This window comes from Vespa velutina, chromosome 2, assembly GCF_912470025.1.
Source record: "Vespa velutina chromosome 2, iVesVel2.1, whole genome shotgun sequence".
NCBI classification, from domain to species: Eukaryota; Metazoa; Arthropoda; class Insecta; order Hymenoptera; family Vespidae; genus Vespa; species Vespa velutina.
The window spans coordinates 11,440,047-11,461,816 of record NC_062189.1 but is presented as its reverse complement, the minus strand read 5'-3'; the positions used below and the strand labels follow the sequence as shown (position 1 = coordinate 11,461,816).

At 35.3% G+C, this 21,770-nt stretch overlaps 3 protein-coding genes across 3 annotated transcripts in view; 1 reads left to right on the top strand and 2 right to left on the bottom strand.

The window, feature by feature from the left end:
• Nucleotides 1-336: 336 nt before the first annotated feature.
• On the top strand, nucleotides 337-2,392 carry LOC124947036. The gene is made up of 3 exons (XM_047488614.1): nucleotides 337-1,115; nucleotides 1,219-1,455; nucleotides 1,662-2,392. The coding sequence occupies exons 1-3, from the start codon at nucleotides 554-556 to the stop codon at nucleotides 2,165-2,167; spliced, it is 1,305 nt and encodes a 434-aa protein (XP_047344570.1). The 5' UTR covers nucleotides 337-553; the 3' UTR covers nucleotides 2,168-2,392.
• Nucleotides 848-5,415, bottom strand: LOC124947033 (conserved oligomeric Golgi complex subunit 8). Its single transcript, XM_047488610.1, has 10 exons — nucleotides 5,249-5,415; nucleotides 5,012-5,083; nucleotides 4,777-4,901; nucleotides 4,423-4,698; nucleotides 4,138-4,351; nucleotides 3,899-4,059; nucleotides 3,493-3,768; nucleotides 3,222-3,410; nucleotides 2,998-3,153; nucleotides 848-2,904 (listed from the first exon to the last, which is right to left on the bottom strand). The coding sequence occupies exons 1-10, from the start codon at nucleotides 5,301-5,303 to the stop codon at nucleotides 2,548-2,550; spliced, it is 1,881 nt and encodes a 626-aa protein (XP_047344566.1). The 5' UTR covers nucleotides 5,304-5,415; the 3' UTR covers nucleotides 848-2,547.
• Nucleotides 5,416-5,677: 262 nt separating this feature from the next.
• The window catches only part of LOC124947042, a 21,047-nt gene continuing 4,954 nt past the window's right edge, over nucleotides 5,678-21,770 (bottom strand). The window contains exon 5 of the mRNA XM_047488637.1: nucleotides 5,678-6,719. Coding sequence (XP_047344593.1) covers nucleotides 6,697-6,719 — 23 coding nt within the window. The 3' untranslated portion in view covers nucleotides 5,678-6,696. The remainder of the gene's footprint in view (nucleotides 6,720-21,770) is intronic.

Sequence of the window (21,770 nt, the reverse complement as noted above, 5' to 3'; positions counted from 1 at the left end):
AATCTTCCATTATTGCGATTATAGATATCGAATTTTAAAAACACTGCTTGTTTTTATTCACCAATCGAATACAATTACTATAAAATGATTTATCAAAATTGTTTATAACTTTCTATTTGTATAAAGAGAAACCTTTATGTCAAATGCTTTGAAGTATATATATATATATATACATATATATATATATATATATATATACATATATATATATATATATATATATAATTCCGTTTCAGGTTAAAATTTTTCATTTTACACTAAAATAAATAATGCATGTAGATTATTAACAAATTTTCTTACAAATAATTATTCTGGTTTTTCTTTCTATACTCTTTTTTAAGTACAATAACAACTATATGATATTTACTTATTTACTTATTATATTATTACAAGTCATTTGTGTATACTTGCGGAAGGTCAGAACATTTCGCAAAGGAAAGAGAAACTCGTATATTCATAATATAATGCTTGATACACGTAGATATGAAATCAAGTCGTATTTAATCTGCGTTTGGGATAAAACTCATGAATTTCATTTTATTTAACCACTACGATGTATAAAAAGGCAAATAAAGTGATTAGTACTCCCATTGAAAGTGAATTTCCAAATAGTTCATTGTCGATTTCGGACATAAAGGAAAACTCGTCGGATGGTGTAAAGCAAGTAAATACAACTGGTATTAAGAGAATTGCATGTAATGATATTACTAACAAGAAGAAAATCAAACGTAAACGAAAAGTTAGAAAATTGTATAAGAGAGCTGCGGATTATAATAAAAAAGGAAGAAAATTAATCGTATCGGAAACCTCCGATAGCGAATGGGAAATAAGATCTACAGATACTAATTCGAATAAAAAAGATTTATCGAAATTATTACAAACGAAAGATACAAATATACAAGATCAACAAGAAATTCCATATAAATTATACGAAACTCCGGAACGTATACGTGATGCTAAATATGACGATCATAATGATTTCTTACTCTCACCAACTTTATTCTCTCTGAGATCAAATAATAATTTTCCGATTAAAGATATCGTCGATAAAGAAGATGATTTAATGTTTTTGGATCAAGATAAAGAAGAAATTGATCATATCTCTCCTATTTTCGGTATGGAAACTATTCGAAATTATGAAAACAGTTTTTTTTTTTTTAGTAAATCTGCAAATTGATAAGTTCCCTTTTTATACTCTTTATTATTAATTGTTATTAGTGAGATCGAATCATGTTAAGACGTATCCATCGAGGAGGCAAAAAACATCGACGAAAAAATTATTAGAAAATAAAGAAAATGGAAATTGGCTCCTAGATGTTCGAATACCAACGAATAGTGCCGATTTATTATGGGATAAATATATAAAAGAGCATTCCGATGAATTCTCTCAACATTTTCGATCTAGCAATATCTATAAGACTGATGCAGAAAAGGTTGATACACAAAGTGACACTGGTAAGTTTTAATCGATATTTCTTACAAATTTACATACGAAATAAATATTTTTTCAATTTATCCTGGCTTTTTTAAGTATTATACTTTTTGTTTTTTGTAATGGCGAGCTCCATTTACGTAATATTCGTCCATATAAATCGAGGAATCAGTATATATATATATATACTCTACAATAGAAGAACGTTACTTTATCTTCTTAAACACAGATATCAGCGACATTTTGAATATGCTTGATGGACAGAGATTGAAATTATTGAAATCCAAAGGATTGTCTAGAATTAAGGGAAGTTTCAATAAACGAACAGGTTTGTTGAAAACAAACAATGATAAGATTATTTACATATCGGACAATGAAAATGATTTGAAATCCTGTAAACCAAAATGGCGAAGGGGAAGATGGATTAAGAAAAAGGAAAAATTTATTTACAGTTCAAGTGATAGTACGGATTGTGAAATACAAAAAAAAAATGGTAAATTAATATCATTTAACAAATTTAACACAAAGCTTAAAATGAATAAATTTAATCATAAGAGATCTCTTTCGTCTCGAAATAAAAACGACGTATGTGCTTGTTTATCTTCATCGTCCACAATATCGAAAGACAATCCTAAAGTTAAAATTAAATCGATGGTGTCTTTAAAGTCCATACATTACAAAAAACAATCAAGCGGTAATTATTATATTACGACTATGGAGTCTTCATCATCGTAAAATCAAAATTTATTTATATTTATTTCTCTTTATCTGTTCTACTTATTATTTATATTTCTTTATTTATGTTCCCTTATTATTTTATTATACTTATATACATTAAATGTATCACAAGTATCGTAATATATCAAATAATGCCTGTATGTCATTGAATCGAGGAAGATTATGTTTACTGTATTTGGAAAATTAATATAAATTCTAATTTATATTTTGCTTGCTTTGAATCATGTATCAAATTATTATATTTTCAATCATGTCAATTGAAGCATGTATGAAAAGAAAAATTATTTGTGTATCGTTTAATACATATATAAATAAAAATGTGATTTATTTCATTTAAAATAGCACATAATTCACTTCTTTCTTAAATTTACAATGATTTATTCTGATTTAGAACTATCAGGATTTATAGATGTCAAAATGTTTTCTGTTGATTGCGTTGAAATTTGTTTAATATCTCCTTCGATAGATTCTTCATTTTTTATGTTACATTTTTCTTCTTTGACATTATTCTCTATTATTTCCTTAGTTTCAGTTATTTCTATCTTCTGGATTGACGTAGTAACAATTTTTTCCATCGAATTTTCAGAATTTGTAGAAATTTTATCAGGGTTTAAAATATTTTGCGCAGTAGGCAAAGGTAGTTTAGATACAATAGAAGCTTTTAAACTTGCAGTAGGTGGTAGTAAAAACAGTATGGGCTCTAATATACTTTTATAATCCAAATATGTAATGCCCTGTAATTAAATATTATAGATAACACTATTCATCTTACATTTATTTTATACTGAGAAACAGAAATCTATAGCAAATATTTTATATGTATATACCTCTTGCTGTAGTACGATTTCTGAAATTCCTAAATGCATTGACACTTGATTTGATGGAAAGATAGCATGTATACAATACTGTACATAAGGAATTAAATATTCGCTTAAGCATTCTGCAAATTTAATCATATTATCTCGCTCTATAGTAGCAAACGCCTATAGAAAAAATATTCTTAATAAAATGTAAAGAACATACGTGGAAAAATGTATTTGCCATAATATACCTGTTGTTCTTGTTTATAAAAAACTAACATCGCTTTAGCTACAGAGTGGAGTGATTCTTGTAAAAGTTTAGTGCACATAGTGGACACTGCAACTGGTGCACATAATCTGAGTTCGTTAAATGCAGAAAGTAATCCATTACAATATTCAGCTAATGGATAAAATTCTACAAGTTGTTCTGGTGGAATTTCCTACCAAATGATATAATATTTAGATATATATTTTTTAATATATATAAGAACAATTAAATCTATAAATGAATGATATACATACAGATTTAACTGCCGTTTCAGACTTAATATCATTTCTTTGTGGTTTATTAATTAATGTAAATGTCTCCATATCTTTTTCAAATTTTCTTGTTGTTCTTCTAATAACTAATTCAAATCTGTCTCCTATTACTCTTGCAAATATATCAGACATTCGTCCTGTAAAATCAGCACCTACTCTTCCAAACGATAAACCAAAATATGTACACTGACCCAAAATGGAATCTATAGATGTTACACCTGGTAAATCTTGTTCTAATGTTGTAAGGAACTGTGTTATCTACGATAATAATAATAATAATAATAATAATAATAATAATAATAATAATAATAATAATAATAATAACAATAATAATGATAGAAAGTTAATAAGTTTTACGATTAGGAAATTAATAAGTTAAAGATGATACCTTTTCATCTAACCAATGATAAAATATAGCCGATTCATTTACATTTGGATCTCTACCAGGCATTATCAATTCATCATCGTTGAACATAGCCCTATATTGCGTTATAATATTAAACAAATGTATCCTAGATAACTCTATAGTTTTTGTTATATGAAGATTAGCTAAAAGGTTACAACTTGCTGTCAAATATTGATTATTTGTAAATATATATATATATATATATAACATAGACAACTTACAATCTTCTTTTGGAATAGCATTCAAAAGACTTTGCAACCAACTATCGCGTGCTTGAAGAAATTTTATACGAAGCTCAGGTTCTGTAAAAGCATCCATGGAACGTAAAAGTCCTACTAGTTGCAAACATCTTGGAAGCGGCAAATCTCCTCTAAGTGACCCAACAACTTGTCCAACCATTCCAGACCAACTACTTTCAATTTCTGCTACTATAGACTATATGATTATTTAACAAAGTGTATCATTCTTCATTCTGTTTTGATATACATTTGTTATATGTTACATACTGCTATAATTGGAATATCACCATGTTTAGCCCCTAACTGGCGTGCATATTGAGAAAGTTCTAATGCTTCATTATATTGATTACTTCTTAAACAAGATTCCATTAATTGTGGCATCTCTAATACCTCGAGTAATTCAGCATTTCTCGTTAATGTTAAACTATTTATTCTTCTACGTGTACTGATATCTTTAGAAGTATCACAAAATGTTTGGCACTTCTCCACAAATTCTGGAATTTTTTGCACCAGCCTATCCAGACGTATTTCGGTCTCACTAAACTGGAAACGACAAAATGATTGATCAATTATCACATTAAACAAAAAAAAAAAAAAAGATTATATATTTCATATTATTACCTCCTTAAATATTTCTCTAGAACTCTCTGCAGTTTGTATAAAAGTTTTATAATTTCCAAATACCAATTCTTGAGTAGTTTCTAATACTGACTTTCTTTCATCTAATAAATGATCAGGTTCTTTTGCTATAATTTAAAAGGCATTGTTAATATTGTAAAAAATTTATTGGATATTTCGTATATAATAAAAAACTGTTTATATCGTCAATATAATTAGATGTTAAAGTAAAACTTACTTAATTGATCAACATCAAATCCACCAAGTTTTGACAGATATTGACCAAAGTCTGAATTTTCCTTCCATGGTTCTATAATAAGTCATAAAAAATATAAAAAATCAAAAAGACTTATGAAACTTCTTTCTATTCTCTCTTGTATAAAATATAAATGTATCAATGATATGTATGTTATATCTATTACGTTTATAAATAATATTAACATGTTACAAAAAATAAAACTTTCTAATGATTTACCTGGTATTCCTTCAGGAAATACAAGATTTATTACTTTCTCAGTATCTAAATCCATATTTTATTTTATGACAGCTTTATTTATTCATAGTATTATAAAAATTACTTTTTCCTGAATATGCACACGTTTTACAACCTATTGTCATTTCTTAGCGAACTAGAACTTACACGTACTATCGTCTATGGGCAAAAAGACGAATCAAATATAATTTCCTACATTACCATCATATGCAATTAGCTTTACATACATCGCTTAAAAGGCATTGCAGTTTTTTCCTTTTTCACAAAGTAAATATATCAATGTATCATGAGGTAAATGTTTAATTCAACATATTTACCATAACCTTAGAAAATTTTAATTTTCTCTACAGAGCCTAGATGGAACTAGTATTGGCAATGATCATGACCTCTTTATTAACCTTATATTTGTTTAATTATAATTTAACTATCAAGTTTAGAGTTTACAAAGTTAACATGCACTTTCAAAGATCAGACGTTCGATAAAATTTATAAATTAATTATTACAATTTATATGGTAAATGTTAATGGTTATTATTAATACTTATTAAAAATAGAATCAATGAGTGAGTGACAGCTATCATAGATCCACATACATATGTTTGTCTAATATACGTATATATGTTATATTTAAACGATTTATTACAAGGATATTTATCAGCCTTTTTTGCTTTCATAGCGTAAGCATAATTTTGCAGATCCTTTGAGCGATATAAGATGTCCTTATTCCGAGGGCCTCGAGTGCTTCCATTTATAAAGATATAACGTCAGGCACTCTATCGGTAAGAAAATCCGCTTATTCTTACGACGCAGATTTCGTCGTTTGGAAGAGCTTTGGGAAAGCTTCCTTAAGTGGTTATGGCGCTTTGCCTTTGTAGACCTTCGATTTTTGGAGATTTTTAAAGATTTTTTTTTGAGAAAACCATAAAAAAATATATCTTATTTTCATTTCTTTTCTTTTTTTCTTGAAAACTATCTCAAGTTTATAAGAAATATAATTTAAGGTCAAGAGATTTCGTATCGTTAATCCCTCAATTAAAATTTATTTTCATTTCTTTCTTTCTCCTTTTTTTCGATAAAAGTAAAAGTATATATTATATTTAATGTTAATTTTGTGAAAATCTTTTAGAAGATTTTTTTGAAGACCGAGATTGACGTAGGAAGAAATTTCAAGTCTACGATACGATTAGGCAACATAGTAGAAACGGCGGCGGCTCTATTAGTTACCCTCTGTCTCGGAACGACCTCCTTCCACCAACCTCCGAAACAACATTAAAATTACCACCGAAATTCAATTCCCAGTTGGAAACGTATCGTGATGAACTCGTGTAAGTCATACTAGTACACATCGACAAAGACTTTACGTAGATCGCGTGGCAGGGACGGACTCGTCGGTCGCCATCTTAAATTTGCGTCATCTTGATGGTCTCTTCTCATACATTAAAATGAATATTAACTGTAACAAAAAAAAAAAAAATAAAAAAATAAAAAAGATAACCGATAAAAAGAAAAAGAAAAGAAGAGAGAAAAGAGAAAGAGAAAAGAAAAATAAAAGAGAAAAAAAAGGAAAGAAAATCAAATTATATTTTTGAAAAAGTATAAATTTGATCGTGTAGGAAAAGAAAGAAGACATTGTTTAGAAGTTAAATAATATATCATCGATAATAATCATTATATAAATGAAACGAGAAAAAAGAAAATAGAGTGATCACGAGAGGGGATGAATGATGACACGTCCCTGGTTAAGATACAGTATACCTTGCGAGAAAGTGCATATACATGCACGAACATACAAAGGAGAATAACACGTACATTTCCTCGTTCGTACACATGCATATACATATACACATCATATACATATACACATACATATACATATAGACGGTGGGAGCAACGAATAGCTTAGGTTGGTGGTTAGTTAGCGTGCAAGTACACGTATCAAAGGCACTCAGAATCCGAGCTTAACAAAGCCAGCTTTGGGTTTACCAACCGTGTCACGTAGTACGTGTATACCTTACCTGCTCACGCTTCGCAAAACCTAGAACCTCATCCCCCAGCTAAAGCAACGCGAACACCCCGCGATCCCTCTAACTTTGCCCTTAATACGTCAACGAGGAGGGATAAGTTTCGGCAGAGGCAATTAAAACTAATTATTCTCGTCCGTGTCGCGACCGTAATCGGACCTTTCCGATCATGCTTAATTATCTACGAATCGTTTGAAATTTCATTGTTACTTCGGCCGATAATAGAAAGCGATACGACAACTTCTCCTCCCTTTTCGGCTGTCTCGAATAATATCAATTAGTTTCGAGAAAAGCAATTTACTTTCTCTCTCTCTCTCTCTCTCTCTCTCTCTCTCTCTCTCTTCTTCTCTTTCTTTTTCTTTCTTCCGTTTTAATTTCCTTTTTATATATCGAGATCGAATCTATTGAATAAAAATGATTGAAAAATAGGCGTGCTTAAAAATAATATTTTTTCACGGACATTTATCGATCGTTACGATTAAAGGTAAGAAAAGAAAAAAAAGAAAAAGGAACAGATCCGTTGGTCGCCGTTGAAAAGAACAATATAATAGCCAGACCGGTGAAGGGTGAACAAATTCGGCTCGAGTGGTAGGTGCTGCTTAGCAAGAGATAAGATCTGGAATCGCGTGTCGCGAGTTCTCGATGGATCAGGGACCGCGCTTTCGAAAAGTTCCGAGCCAAATGTGCAACTAAGTACCTACTTAGCCACCGTTCGATGCATCCAAGGGTAGAGGGGGATCGAGCGATCGCATTTGAATGAGAGATTTAGCTAGCGGATTTTCCTCTCCGATCGTGCTATTGTGTCGTTTAAACTCGACCACCTGACGTCTCCTTTCCGAGCGTTAAAACTCCCTTCTCGAAGGGAGATCCTCTTCTTTTAGATGGATCATTTTATTTATTTCTTTTTTCTTTGATTTAATATAACAAGTTTTATACGACTTACAAGTTCCTACAAAATAATTTCGCGATCGTAATTCTACAAAGACTCAACAGAGTTTAATGAAGAAGTAAATCGAACAGCTGCGAAGACTGCTTTTTCCAAGCCACGGCGCCAATCTGCCCTGGAGGATTCGACGAGGATCTAATGGATGGGACCACGCCCAAAAAATTAGCTCAAACGAATAAACGCGACTGTCCTCCGAAGACTGAAGAAGTTTTGTCCAATTTGTCATTATCGTATAGAAAAACTTTAAAATATTAATTAATTGATCATCATATCCATTAAAATATATTTTACGATCCGCGAGAATATTTTTATGAAGATATTTATCGTATGAATATCCATCAATTTGCGTTACAAGAAAGAAGAAAAAAAAAAAGGAAAAGAGAAAATGAGAGGAACGTCCTAATCGCCGTGACAATACTTTATCGGAATATCTCGAATGATGTTTTTGCACCCCAACGTGCAGGAACGTTCGCCCCTTCTCGTAATACGCGTCACCCCATCTATCGAATTATTTTGATTCTGCGATAATTCATCCCTAATACCATCTCGTCCCCGTGTCTTCATCCTCATCTCACGTGACGAGAAAAAAAATGATCGAGACCCGATTCCGAGATTCTTTTTTCATGGAAATATAAAAAAGTAAGCGGCCTCCACAAGGTCCTTTCGTTGAATTTATGATCTGAGATTAGTAGGATTAGATGTAAACTGCGACCAATAAGCGAAAATTTAAGATCCGTGAGTTTTCGATCGAACATATGTTTTCTTTTCCATTAGAACAAGTAATCGTATCTTTTTTTTTTCTTTTTCAAGAAAACTAATTAAGATAATGGAAATATATTTATTATTTTATTTGATATTATGTATTATTATGCAGATACATATAGTACTTATATGTATCAAGTAAATCGTTTTTTCTTTTTTTTTTTACTTTTATTATATTTTATGTATTATTTTCGGATATTCGAGATATTATATAACAATCTACTTAGATTTTATCACAAATTTAACGATAATATTTCACAATTAACTACGATCCGATCACACAATTAATGTTGAATTTAACAAAATAGCATATATTAATGACGATCTATACAAGATCATTCGACTTAAAGTAGTTTGATCAAAAACGATTATTCAATGATATTAAAATTGTGAATTAGAAAGAAAATCGTTCACCCTAATTTATTAGAATGGTATTTTTGTAATGATGAAGCTGTAGATGTTAGATCGAGATTTTGTCGAAGGGCTTAAACGTGTAGTTCGTATTCATCGTTAGAATGTTAGATCCCCAAGCGTGAAGCAAAAGGATCGTTAGCTCGAGGATCGTAGATTCAAATCCTTTGCCCGTTACGAATTCTCTGTTCGGACGATTTCGTTGTAATTTTTGGAAATGTACGAACGTGTCGAACTTGTTCTGGCAGCCTTCTACGTGCAATAATCCGCGTAGAGGTTCGTATTGTCGACATGAAATTGAATTTTCGTCGATTAGATTTTCGGCGTTTACGGTTGGTTAAAGCCAACAGGAGAAGAACACGGCAATTGTGAGCACGCCCTGCTTAGACAGCTGTGTAGAAGAAAGAGAAATAAAGAAAAAGAGAGGGAGAGAGAGAGACAGAGAGAGAGAGAGAGAGTGAGAGAGAGAGAGAGGACACATTGGTACCTCCACCTAAACTTTTATACGATCGACCAACCCTCTGATTCCAACATTATTATAATCTGGCCTCGGGCCTAATTTTAGCAGATCACGGAACCGTACCTAATTCATTGTCCGTCTCCTTGAGAGCTCGTTGCCCATAACTAGGCTAATGCGAGATCGATCGCGTTCGTTGGAGCCACCGCAAATTCGTACTCTCAAAACTAGCTTGAGAATCGTGAAAGAAACTGGAAGAATTTGCGAAAGTGTCGAGTCGTCTACTTCGAAATCAGAGGAAAGTAGTAATCACTTGAGAGATCTCTTTCGAAGTGATTGAAATATTTCCAAGAGATCTGCTCAAGCAGCTCGACGATTTGAATATTCCACCGGGTAATTCGAACCTGACAAAAGATGTTATTCTGTCCTTACGATCCTTACACTTCCTATCTATCTCTTTCTAACTTGTTCGTTCGATCGATCTCTCTCTCTCTCTCTCTCTCTCTCTCTCTCTTTCTATCTGTCTTCCTTACGAGACCAAGTTCCTATCCCTCTTCCTATCCTTTTCAACGAGCTCCCGAGGGAGAGACAAAGTTTGTGCTCGTGCCAGGCGTCTTGGTTAATCACTATAATTGATATTCCGTTGATATCACCGCGGCGAGTAACGGAGTAACACGGTAACGAAGTAACCCGATTAAAGGCAGTCTCTTATTGGTTCTCTCGCTCGTTCTCTTCAATCGAATTATATTATTATCGCGTGCTAGCGTGAGATAAAGAGAGAAAGAGAGCAGGAGAGAAAGGAGTGTTTCAGAATAGATCTCGCGAGTTTAGATCTTCCTATTAGAAAATAAAACACCGAGAATAAAACAAATAAGAATTTCAATGGATAGGAACATTAAGCAAGTTCTACTTTAAAAATACTTACGAATGACTAAAAATTCTGAATCGAAGGAATCAACTAAATGCGGGATTGTGATTACAGTATTTTGTACGAAAACGTATCGTACATATCCACCTTATAATGAACGACGAACCGTTGGCATTCGTAAGTCTTCTGGCTGGCAGCAACTCGTTTAGCAGGAACAATGATGTATGGGTAACTTCCTGTGAGCCTCCACCGACCGGAGAATCTACGTTTGAGAGAGAGAGAGAGAGAGAGAGAGAGAGAGAGAGAGAGAGAGAGAGAAAGAAAGAAAAGAAATAAAAAGACACAGAGGGAAAGAGAGACTTTTGCCGAGGCAAAGCAAAATCTGGAAAACCGCATCATGCAAAGGCGGTTACAATACGCGCCGCTGATTTCCGACATTAATGACATATTTGCGACAATAATGTTCTGTGTAAACGAGTATATTATATAATGACGAAATGCTCGGTTACAAAGAGACGGGGTGCGCAGGACGCTCACGCATACACTCTTCTCTTTCTCTATCTCTCTCTACGTATATCTATATATCTGACTCTATCTCTGTTTCTCTTACTCTAATATCGGCGTTTGCGCGCAAGTTACGCGTGCAAAGAGTCACTTGTATTCATGTATATATACTCCACGTGTATGTTGCGTGTCAGCGTGTACATAGAAGGTATTCACGGTCGCAGGAAACAGCGCATCATGGTAATAACCGTCATCATACGTCGACCACTTAGAACCAGACTGCACTCCTCGTGGAAAATTCGTCGTTTTGTCGCTGCTCGCGAATCGTCTCGCGGATTATTCTTCTCTTCTCTTTTTCTTCTTCTTCTTCGTTTTATTGATATCTTTACAGGAAGAAAAGAAAACTTGTCGAAGTTTGTCAAACAATGTTTTTCTCGAACTTCGTTCAAAAACTTAAAACAAAATTACATTTATTTTTTTTTTTCGTTAAATAATCGAATAATCAAATATTGTTTATTTCGAACGATTGAAAGTTGACTTACTTTCTTGTTTATATTTGATCGCATTTTTATTATTCGTAGAGTAGGTCGTAGGTATTAAATCGCGATTAAAGTATCGCGTTTGCTAACGAGTATTCGTGACAACGGCAAGATATTAAACTGTCCACGATATCCGCAATTTTAGTATAACTCTTTGGGAAAATGCAAAAAAAAAAAGAAATATATAAGGAAAGAGAGAATAAGGAAGGTGGGAGATATCTACGTACACGCGTGTATTATGGTTGAGTCGAGAGCGAGAGAGAGAGAGAGAAAGAGAAAGGGATGCTCGAGGAAGAGAGAGAAAAAAGATACGGACGGATAGACAGAGGAATTATGGCTGCACGCTGTGTTCAGGAAACGGTGCATTCTATTGTGCTTTTGTCATAGCTAAACTGTCAGGCCAATTTCGCTCGCGGTCCAATTTGTACTCTTGCGTGTATATACGTATATAAAAACATATGTATGCAGATATATAAAGTATTTCAGGATAATTGAACGCTCGAAGTATCTCTTTCTTTTTCAATATATTTAAATATGTTGTAAAATGAAATTGTATGCTTCCGAAACAGAAAGAAACTAATTTTATATTATCATTTTTATTTATTTATTTATTTTTTAACAATATGATGCTGTTTGGAATTCTATCACAAAGTGTTATCAATAATTTCAACAAAAAAAAGAGATGAAGAAGAAAAAAATTCTTTATAAAACACTTACAGGAGTTCGACGAAGAGATACAGAAATACTCGATACGAGAATAAGATCGTGAAGCGATTAAATGGATTACTTAAGTCGTTAGATTAGGTATTTATTTTATTTATTTACACATGTCTTAAGTTTATATATTTATTCTTGTACGTATAAGAAATTTTAATCCGATTCCTCTTGTGTATTTTATCATAGACATTTTTTTGTTTTTTTATTATTGACAACTACGATTATTTTAATATCGGTAAAAAGAAATAATTTCTGAACGATTATAAAAATTACGACTGAATTGAAGCTAAATAAGCAAGAAATAGGGAGAGACAGAGTGATAGAGAGAGACAGAAAAGGAAGAATACGTATTTTATCACAGACATTCTTTTGTCTTTTTATTATTGACAGCTACGGTTATTTTAATGTCGATAAAAAGAAATAATTTCTGAACGATTGTAAAAATTACGACTGAATTGAAGCCAAACGAGCGAGAGACAGAGATACAGAGAAACAGAGACAGAGGGAGAGAGAGAGAGAGAGAGAGAGAAAGAAAGAGAGAGCGATAGAGAGAGAAAGAGAAGAGACAAAGAAAAGGAAGAGTAGGGAGGACCGAAGAGCAATTAAGTAATGATCCTCGGTAGAGAGCAATTGGTCGAGACTGAATGGTAAAACCACGCCCCGTATATTCGTCCTATGTCCGTTGATAGCGTGAAACACCGATTCTCTTGCACTCTTGTCATCATCGTCGTCCCCGACATAGTACACAAGTATCACGATACGTTAATTCAAGAGAAATTTTAAGAAAGAATGAACGATCTTTAAATATAACTCGCTTGCTTGCTTGGTTACTCGCGATACTTGTTTTTTTTTTTTTTTCAGAAAACGAGAAAGAAAAAAAGAAGAGAAGAAAAAAAGGAAGAAATAGAAGGATAAAGCATCTTCACGACCATTTTGGTGGCGCTGAAGAACCGCGGTTAGGGTTGGTGTAAAATTATATGTGTTCTTCTCACTTGTCTCAATGACTGCCGAAGAGGATAGAAATAGAAAGAGAGAAAGAGGGTGGGTGTGCTGGGAGATTTCAGCGTGCGAATGTCTTTCAGCAGCAGCCGGGACCTTCCAATGAAATCGCAGTGCATATATACTCGGCGCAGACGCAGTCGAGGATTGAGCAGGAGCTAGAAGAGAGATAGAAAGAGATGGCGAGAGAGAGAGAGAGAGAGAGAGAGAGAGAGAGAGGAAGGAAGGTGGGTTAGGTATTTCCACCCTCGTCGACTTGGGGTGGTAATGCCTCGACCGGGGTGTGAAAATCAGGAACGAGCTGCGGCGGCAGATGAAGAGTAGGAGGAGATGGGACAGGAGAAAGAGAAGAGGTAGAGAGGGGTGGATAGGAGGATGAGAAGTTGAAACACCCCTGGGTCCAGCAAAAGCGGGGAGGAACGAAGAGAGAACGAGAGAGGGAACGAGTGGACGAGCGAGAGGGAGACATTGCCGCCATTTTACAGTGGTGCGGATCTGCATAACGATCAGAGACTGTCGTGTTTATCAAAGCTTTTCTCCGCCATCTGCATAATTTTCTGCCGCGCCAAGAGGGCGGCGGCAGAGGTGGCGAAGAGGTAGGAGTGGGAGAGGGATGTCGAAGGGTGGCACAGACGCCGCCAACGACGACTACGACGACGACTACTACTACTATTACTACTACTCTACAACTACTACTACTACTACTACTACTACTACTACTACTACTACTACTACTACTACTACTATTACTACTACTACTACTACTACTACTACTACTATTACGACTACGCTACGACGACGACGATGACGCCGGCGGACACCCTCCACTCTCGACTGCATTTTATGTGCACGACTTATGAAACTTTAACGCCCTTACGAATAAATTACGCGAGTAAGCGTTGAGCGCTGCAGCCTTCCGGACGCGTGATTGGACGATTTGCATTCGAAGTGAAACGAGTTTAATCGAATACCATCTCTTCTTCAACTACTGCTTCCACTACCATCAACACCATCTTCTTCCCTTTCTTTGTAGGTTTTAATCGCGTTTTCCATTTATGAGTGCTCTCGAGCTTTTACCAACAAACAGAGCTTGTTGATAATGTTATAGTTATTATTTATGTTACTCTTTTTCAAAAATCAAATTCTTTTAGATAAGAAGAATATATTCGTTCAATAATTATCACTGATATAATGTATGAGTAAATACGTCACTTTACTCATGACGTACATAAGTACCTATGTACTTATGTATCTGCTATGTATATATAAATTGGGTTGGTACTACGCACGAATTCCCAGGGCAACCGTCGACGAAGAAAAATATTTAGTGACAGCTTTCTTTACGTAGGGGAAGGGTGGTGGCCGTTATTAGTGCTCTTATTAGCTCAGCATATGGACCAGAAGGGCAAGTTCCGATAAAGATCGCGACTCTCTATCCGAGTCCTCGTTGATCGAGTACTTAGATATGCTTACTCTACGACCGATGAATGCAGTTTGTAGTAACAGGTCTTATTTCAAGGGATTAGAGATCTTTGTAATCTCCTTCAACGATCTTCCATTTTCCGATTCGTCAAGAGAACGAGATGCAAATATCTGTTCTGCTCTTCGACCGCAATGGGATAATTCTTGTTAAAAAAGAGGAGAGTAAGAGAGACAGAGAAAAAGAGAGAGAGAGAGAGAGAGAAAGAAAGAGAGAGAAAGAGAAAGAAATAGATAGGAAAAATATGGAACGCGAGGTCCATCACGTGTAACGTTATACTACATCCCTTTGGTGTACACTTTCATGTAGATATCCCACTCATGCGCGTATACATCGTAGGTACTTTTATTCCGCTCGATGAAATATCACTCGGCGCAGATGCATATCGTGTATCTCCATGCATCTGTATATTTTCCTCGATGGTTACTATGATATTATATAATATCTATATAAAATCATATATGCATATACATATATATATATATACATACATAGACATACTCGTATATATATATTATATATATTTCGACTTGCTTCTATACTTTATTTGATTCTGATTGGAAGACACTAAACTCGACGCTATCGTTCTGTACGACCGAGTTTAATTTCGTGACACGCGACGTAATTCCACGTATGATTTGTCATTTATCTCGAAATCGATGAAAATTATTTCCTACTTTTTCTCTTCTGGGTTTCTAGCTTTCTCTCTCTCTTTTTCTTCCTCCCTTTCTTTTTCTCTTGCTCTCGTTTATTGCGATGAATTTGAAAGACAACGGCTAGCGTATATAATCGGACGACTACTTTAGATGTAATCGAAACGCATAAATCTTTCGTAACAGTTGATTAAACATTCCAAGATGATGACGAGCGATGACAAGCACGTAGTTGTACATACCTACAGAGTTCGATTAATCCGCGGTGTTTATCGGCGGGCGCACGGTCGATCGCTTTACCAAGCGTTGCCTCACCTGATTTGGAGACTTAATGAGCCCGTTGACACTTTGATGCAGAGTCGTACCGCGTGTCGGCGTGGAATTACCAGTTCAATAATTCAGAACGCAGACCGTAATGGAACTTGTCCACCGGACTCGATCTATCATAGGAAATTGCAAGGGGTAAGGTGGGGCTGCCGAGGTGGATAGAGGTTGAGATAGGTGGGGGTGGCCCGGGAGAGCCCTTTTACCAACGCTCATAAGAAACATACATATTAGAAGAATAACAGCAGGTTTGCTCGTTCGTAACGGCCGTTTCTCCTTCATCGTTTCGTTCCGAGAATTGATTAGTTTCCGGAAATAAATGGCCAAAGCAGTGTACGCATCGAAGGAACTACAAGGATCGTCGTACGATCAATATACTAGTTATATAAATCGAAATCGAAAATCGAAGTAAAGCGTTGTTCGAGGATTCACAAGAAACCTTATCGTCCTATCTATCTATCTAGCTAGCTAAGGTATCTATATCTAACTTGGAATTTTCCGAGGTAGTTTGAGATCGGCCGACGATGAAAGACGGCAGGCATTCCGTTTGTATAAATTTTTCCCATCCTCTTCTTCATCTTCTCACTCTCACTCTCACTCTCTCTCTCTCTCTCCCTCTCTCTCTCTCTCTCTCTTTCCCATATCACGAGCCTCCTCCGTTCGGATAGGAACGAAGTCTCGAAATACTCCCCGTCAAAAGCAAAGCTCAGAGGCAATCATGAGCTTTCGAATGCAAAACAGCAGCTTTCGTCGAGCAGCACTCGGCACTTTTACATTTAAATGTAAACTCGCTGAGTGCGCGCCGCAGAGCATCGCCTCTCGCCATATCCTCTCGCCTACCCCACTTCGTTTCTCCCTGCTAGCACCCCACCATCAACGACACCATCTCCCTTTCACCTACCTACCCCCCTCTCAACCGGGTGCCACCCTCTTCGTCTCTTTCCGAGGACGTAGGCGATATGGCGGAGGCGCTTGGATTTAATATTTTACACCTCAAATGTTGGACGCGCGCGAGAAATGCAAAGCAGACATGGAGCGAGAGACGAAGCGAGAGACGAAGAGAGAGAGAGAGAGAGAGAGAGAGAGAGGGAGAGAATGACACGGACACACAGACACACGAAGAGTTGAGCGGGTGTGAACGTTACCCTTGTATTTCACTCTCCCTCTCTCCTTTCCTCTCTCTTTCTTTCTCTTTCTCTCTTTCTCTTTATCTTTCTCCGGACAGCTCGGATTGGATTTAAAACGCGCTAATTTGTCGAGCACGACGGCACGACCCACGCGAACCGTCTACGCACCACCTTTCTACGTATTTCTTTTTTCTCCTCTTCGTCGGTCTCTATTCCAAAGAGAAATAGAGAGAAAGAGAGAGAAAGAGAAAGAGAGAGAAAAAGAGAAAGAGAGAGAGAGAGAGAGAGAGAGAGAAGAGAGAGAAGAGAAAGAGAAAGAGGGACGCGTGGACACGGTGGGCCACATCTAAATTTAAAATCTGCTTTGCATAATGCCCGACCCCATCCGCTGCTTGTCGACCCCGGGGACCGCCTAATTGCGGCCTCGTTCGAGTTCCACTCTCTTTCTCTCTCTTTCTCTCTATCTCTATTTTTCTCTTTCTCTCAACTCTTCGACACCTACGGCAGCCATTCTCTCTCTTTGAAAAACCGGCTCTCTTCTCCCTTTTTTTTTCGATCATACATTTCCGGCACTTTGAACGAACCGACCACGACGTAGCACGGTCTCTTATTAAAAGAAATTTCACATTCGAATGTAGCTACGTCATAACGTTCGAAAAAAAGAAAAAGATCGTATCTCTTTTCAAGAGACCATGAGCCGTAAGCTTTTCCCTTTTTATCCCTCTTTTGCACGATCGACAGGATCGTTTTGCCGAATGGCGAAGTTTGCCATAGTGCTTGTAACGTTCTCTCTCTCTCCCTCTCTCTCTCTTTCTCTCTCTCTCTTTCTCTCTCTCTCTCTCTCTCTCTCTCTCTCTCTCCCAATCGTTCCCTGTACCGTGCTTAATGTACTATTAAACGTAGCCATTGTGCTACATCGGTCCATCGCATTCACAAATTTACTTCCTCGCCTTCTTCTCTGTCCACCAGGGCTATCCATCGTCCGTTGCTTAGTCTTCCCTTTTCGAACCAGGAAGAAATAGAAACGCTCGGCACGTGCCACTCACTATTTCCAATCAAAAGAAATTCGAAAGTAATGCTATTTCTTTCCCGCCTATATCCGACCGTTCATTTTTTTGCCTTTGCTTTCCTTTCCTGTCCTTTTCTTTTCTTTTCCTTTTTCTTCTTCCTTTTCCTTTTTCTTTCTTCAGTCATCGGATATCACGAGGTTGAATTTTATTCGTCGATAGGGTGCCAAAGAATGAGTAAAAAAATCGTACATCTCGAAATAGAAAAAAAGAGGGAGAGAGAGAGAGAGAGAGAGAGAGAGAAAGAAAGAGAGAGAGAGAGAAAAAAGATAGAGATAGAGGCTAGATTTTCGTCGTTCCATTCATATGCTAACAATAAGAAAATTTGCTCGTTGTACACGCGTACATTCATATCAAATTTTTGGCTAACTTATCTTGACGTATTTTCGAGAGAGACACTTTTTATATCCTCGAGATCTTGCAATTTCATTCAGCGTGTTAGTCTTCTTGATCGGATTTGTAAATTTCTTGGCTTCGTTTGGTGAATAATCGTCGAAAGAAATGCGAGTATCTTGGCATCGTTAGACATTCTTGGCTTCAAGTTATTCTTCAAGAGAAAGAAAAAATAGAGAGAAGGAGGAAGATAGAGAAAGAGAGAGAGAGAGAGAGAGAGAGAGAGAGAGAAATTAAAACATAACTCACGAATCAACTCTTTCGAGCGGACGATCTTTGCAAGAAGAAGGACGGAAGTTAACGATTCTTGTGTTTCGTCACGCTGAGACTTTAGACACGCGTAGAAATTTTGAATAATAGAATCACCATAGTCCGACAACGATTTTGGAAGAGTACATACTCTTACCGTAGTCGTTACTGGCAGTTTCCTGGCGATAACCCCAGCATTATATGAGTCGTTCCTGCGGCAGGAGATAGGGAATTCACAATGGGCTACAATGACTGGGCCAACGTTACGAATTAGGCTCGGTTACGCGTTTATTGCTGATTCCGGTCCAGGCATGCAGAGGCGTCCTATCGAATTTACGTGATCGTTCGCCCCGTCGTAGAAATCGTATGAATGTGAATTACGTACGAGAGAGAACGACGACGCCAATGCAGAGATGCGAAGTATTAGCATTGGTTAGCTTTATGGGGCGTTCAGTTCCGCAATTTCCTCTCTTTCTCTCGTATCTCGTTCCTCGTTTATCCGTTTCTCTATCTATCTATCTATTCATCTATCTATCTATCTATCTATCTATCTATCTATCTATCTATCTATCTATCTATCTCTTCCTTTCTATCTCTCCATCTCTCTTACTCTTGGTAGATAGTAACCAAGGGGTGTAGATCAATAAAGTCTGTCTGTCTGGAAAAATAATGCCAAATCGACTGTCCGTTTTCCTTGGCGAACAAATAAATGTTCGGAAAAAGAGTGAAACGTCCCGACGATCGACTATCGTTCGTGATCTAGAGACCAGGAAGTAGAACGTTTGGATCCGCGATACCTTCCTCGAATATATATTACCTTGTTTAAAAGTACCTTCCGTATCTATCGTAAAACGAGTTTCCGTCGATTCGAATCGAAAATCTTTCTCAAGCGAAAAAAGTTTCGTACAACGATTTCCTACATGCTTTCTTATACCCTACCATTTTCTTTTCTTTCAGGGTCACGCGTGACTGGCACGTCTCTAACGTCCGACAACATGAGGGTAGAAATTAGGACACTATAATTATTAATCAATTTCACATTAATTGTTTTCTAGGCGTCTCGGGTTAAGTGGGATGTTGTGTTCTGGCTTCTGGCAAGCTCCTGGCAAGCGTAACCAGCCGAAGTGTCATACAGGAAGATTAATTACATCGTAGTACCTTTTATGTATGTCATACGAGCGACAGCCATTTTCTTTGATCGCTGCACGTACGTTTATACGTGTGATAATGACGACAACGACGACGAAGACGACGACAACGACGACGAAGACGACGACAACGACGACGAAGACGACGACAACGACGAAATCGTCAACGAAAAACACAATGACGAAAGATGAATGTGTCAAGAATACGAAGAGTGAGAAGTTTTCATCGTTATCTCTGTCCTCCTCTTTTTTTTCTTCAACTTCCTTTTAAAATTTACACGGCAACTCAAGGAAAAGCAAATCGATTTTTGAAAATATTTTTTTGATCAACTTGAGAAAATATTTGAAAAGAATCTTATTCAATCCTTATCTCTTTTTAGTAATGTTTTTCTTCTGATGTGGGTAAATTTAATGTGGTGCGTAAACTTTTTGTAATTATAGGAAAAAAATGGGGGGAACTAAATCTAACCAGATTTTACATACAGTTTAATTACCTACAACAAAAACCAATTCAGAGCTATTAATTGTTCAGCTTATTAAATTATTTAATGTTAAACATTTAAATACTGTAGATAAATATAAAAGAACTTAGACAAATATTATAAATTATTCAAATGACTTTTATAATTGCCACGTCATTTCGTTAAAATTTAATATTAAATGTTTAAAGTTATGGTATAAATGTTTTATTACTAATTCGTGATAAAAGCGTAAGAGGAGCCAATAAGAAAAATAATGTCTATCTTTTACGTTTCAACATCATTATTTCTTTTCCGTAAGAAATATATTACCTACTAACCTGCATTGAAACAAGAAGCCTGCGGGCTCTTCCAAGAAGTATGTATGTGTGTGTAGATATATATGTAGAAAAATCATGCGTGAAAGACAAATACATATAAAGTTTTTTTTTCAATGCTTGCTGACGTCGAGCTCTATTCTAGATATTTGTGTGCTTGTGTGCAGCGTGTGGAATCAACTAAGAGAGTTTTTTTTTATTTACCTTAGCATTGAAAACAGTTATTTTCCAAGAAATTATATAAATTATATATACTTTTTAGCATTTATTTGTCGATAGTATCCATGATCAAGTTTTTCATTTTCAATTCCTTTTTTTAAGCATTTTTCTTGAATTTCAGTTATTTCAAAGATTGATCAAATATTTTCAATGATTTTCCGATTATTTTATTTAATTTATTAATTACTTATATATATTTATATTTATATTTATATTTATATTTACTTATATATTTATATTTTTAAATATTTATGGATGAAAATTATGCAAATTATTTTTTCAGGAAATGTGCAAGAGAATGTATGATTAATAAAAATACATTCTCTCTCTCTCTCTCTCTCTCTCTCTCTCTTATTATCTAATTTATTAATCATATATGTTTCGATTCATGATGTAAAAAGTTATGTATGTGTAGTAAGAATCTATTTTAAGTACTTTCATTAAAAAATATCCATAAATCTATTTTTCTAATTCCGTTTAATAACATTTCTGATAGTCTATATCCATTTATATTTTACATTATATATCATTTTTTAATAATAAATGAAAAAATTAATAATTTATTGTCTTGCAATAAATTACTCGTAATGTATACAACGTGTAATACACGTAATGTGTACTCTCATTATACACTGCGTATGCGCGGAGGAAATCGTTCAACTGTTTTGACCGATGCGACACCATCTTGTGTATTTCTATAATATATATTTTCCAATATAATTGGTGTACATGTATCACTTTTAAAAATCATTTCAAGAATTGTACTGTGCAATATTATTATTTTTTATTGCAGAATAGTAATTTTTCGTTTTCCAGATTTAATT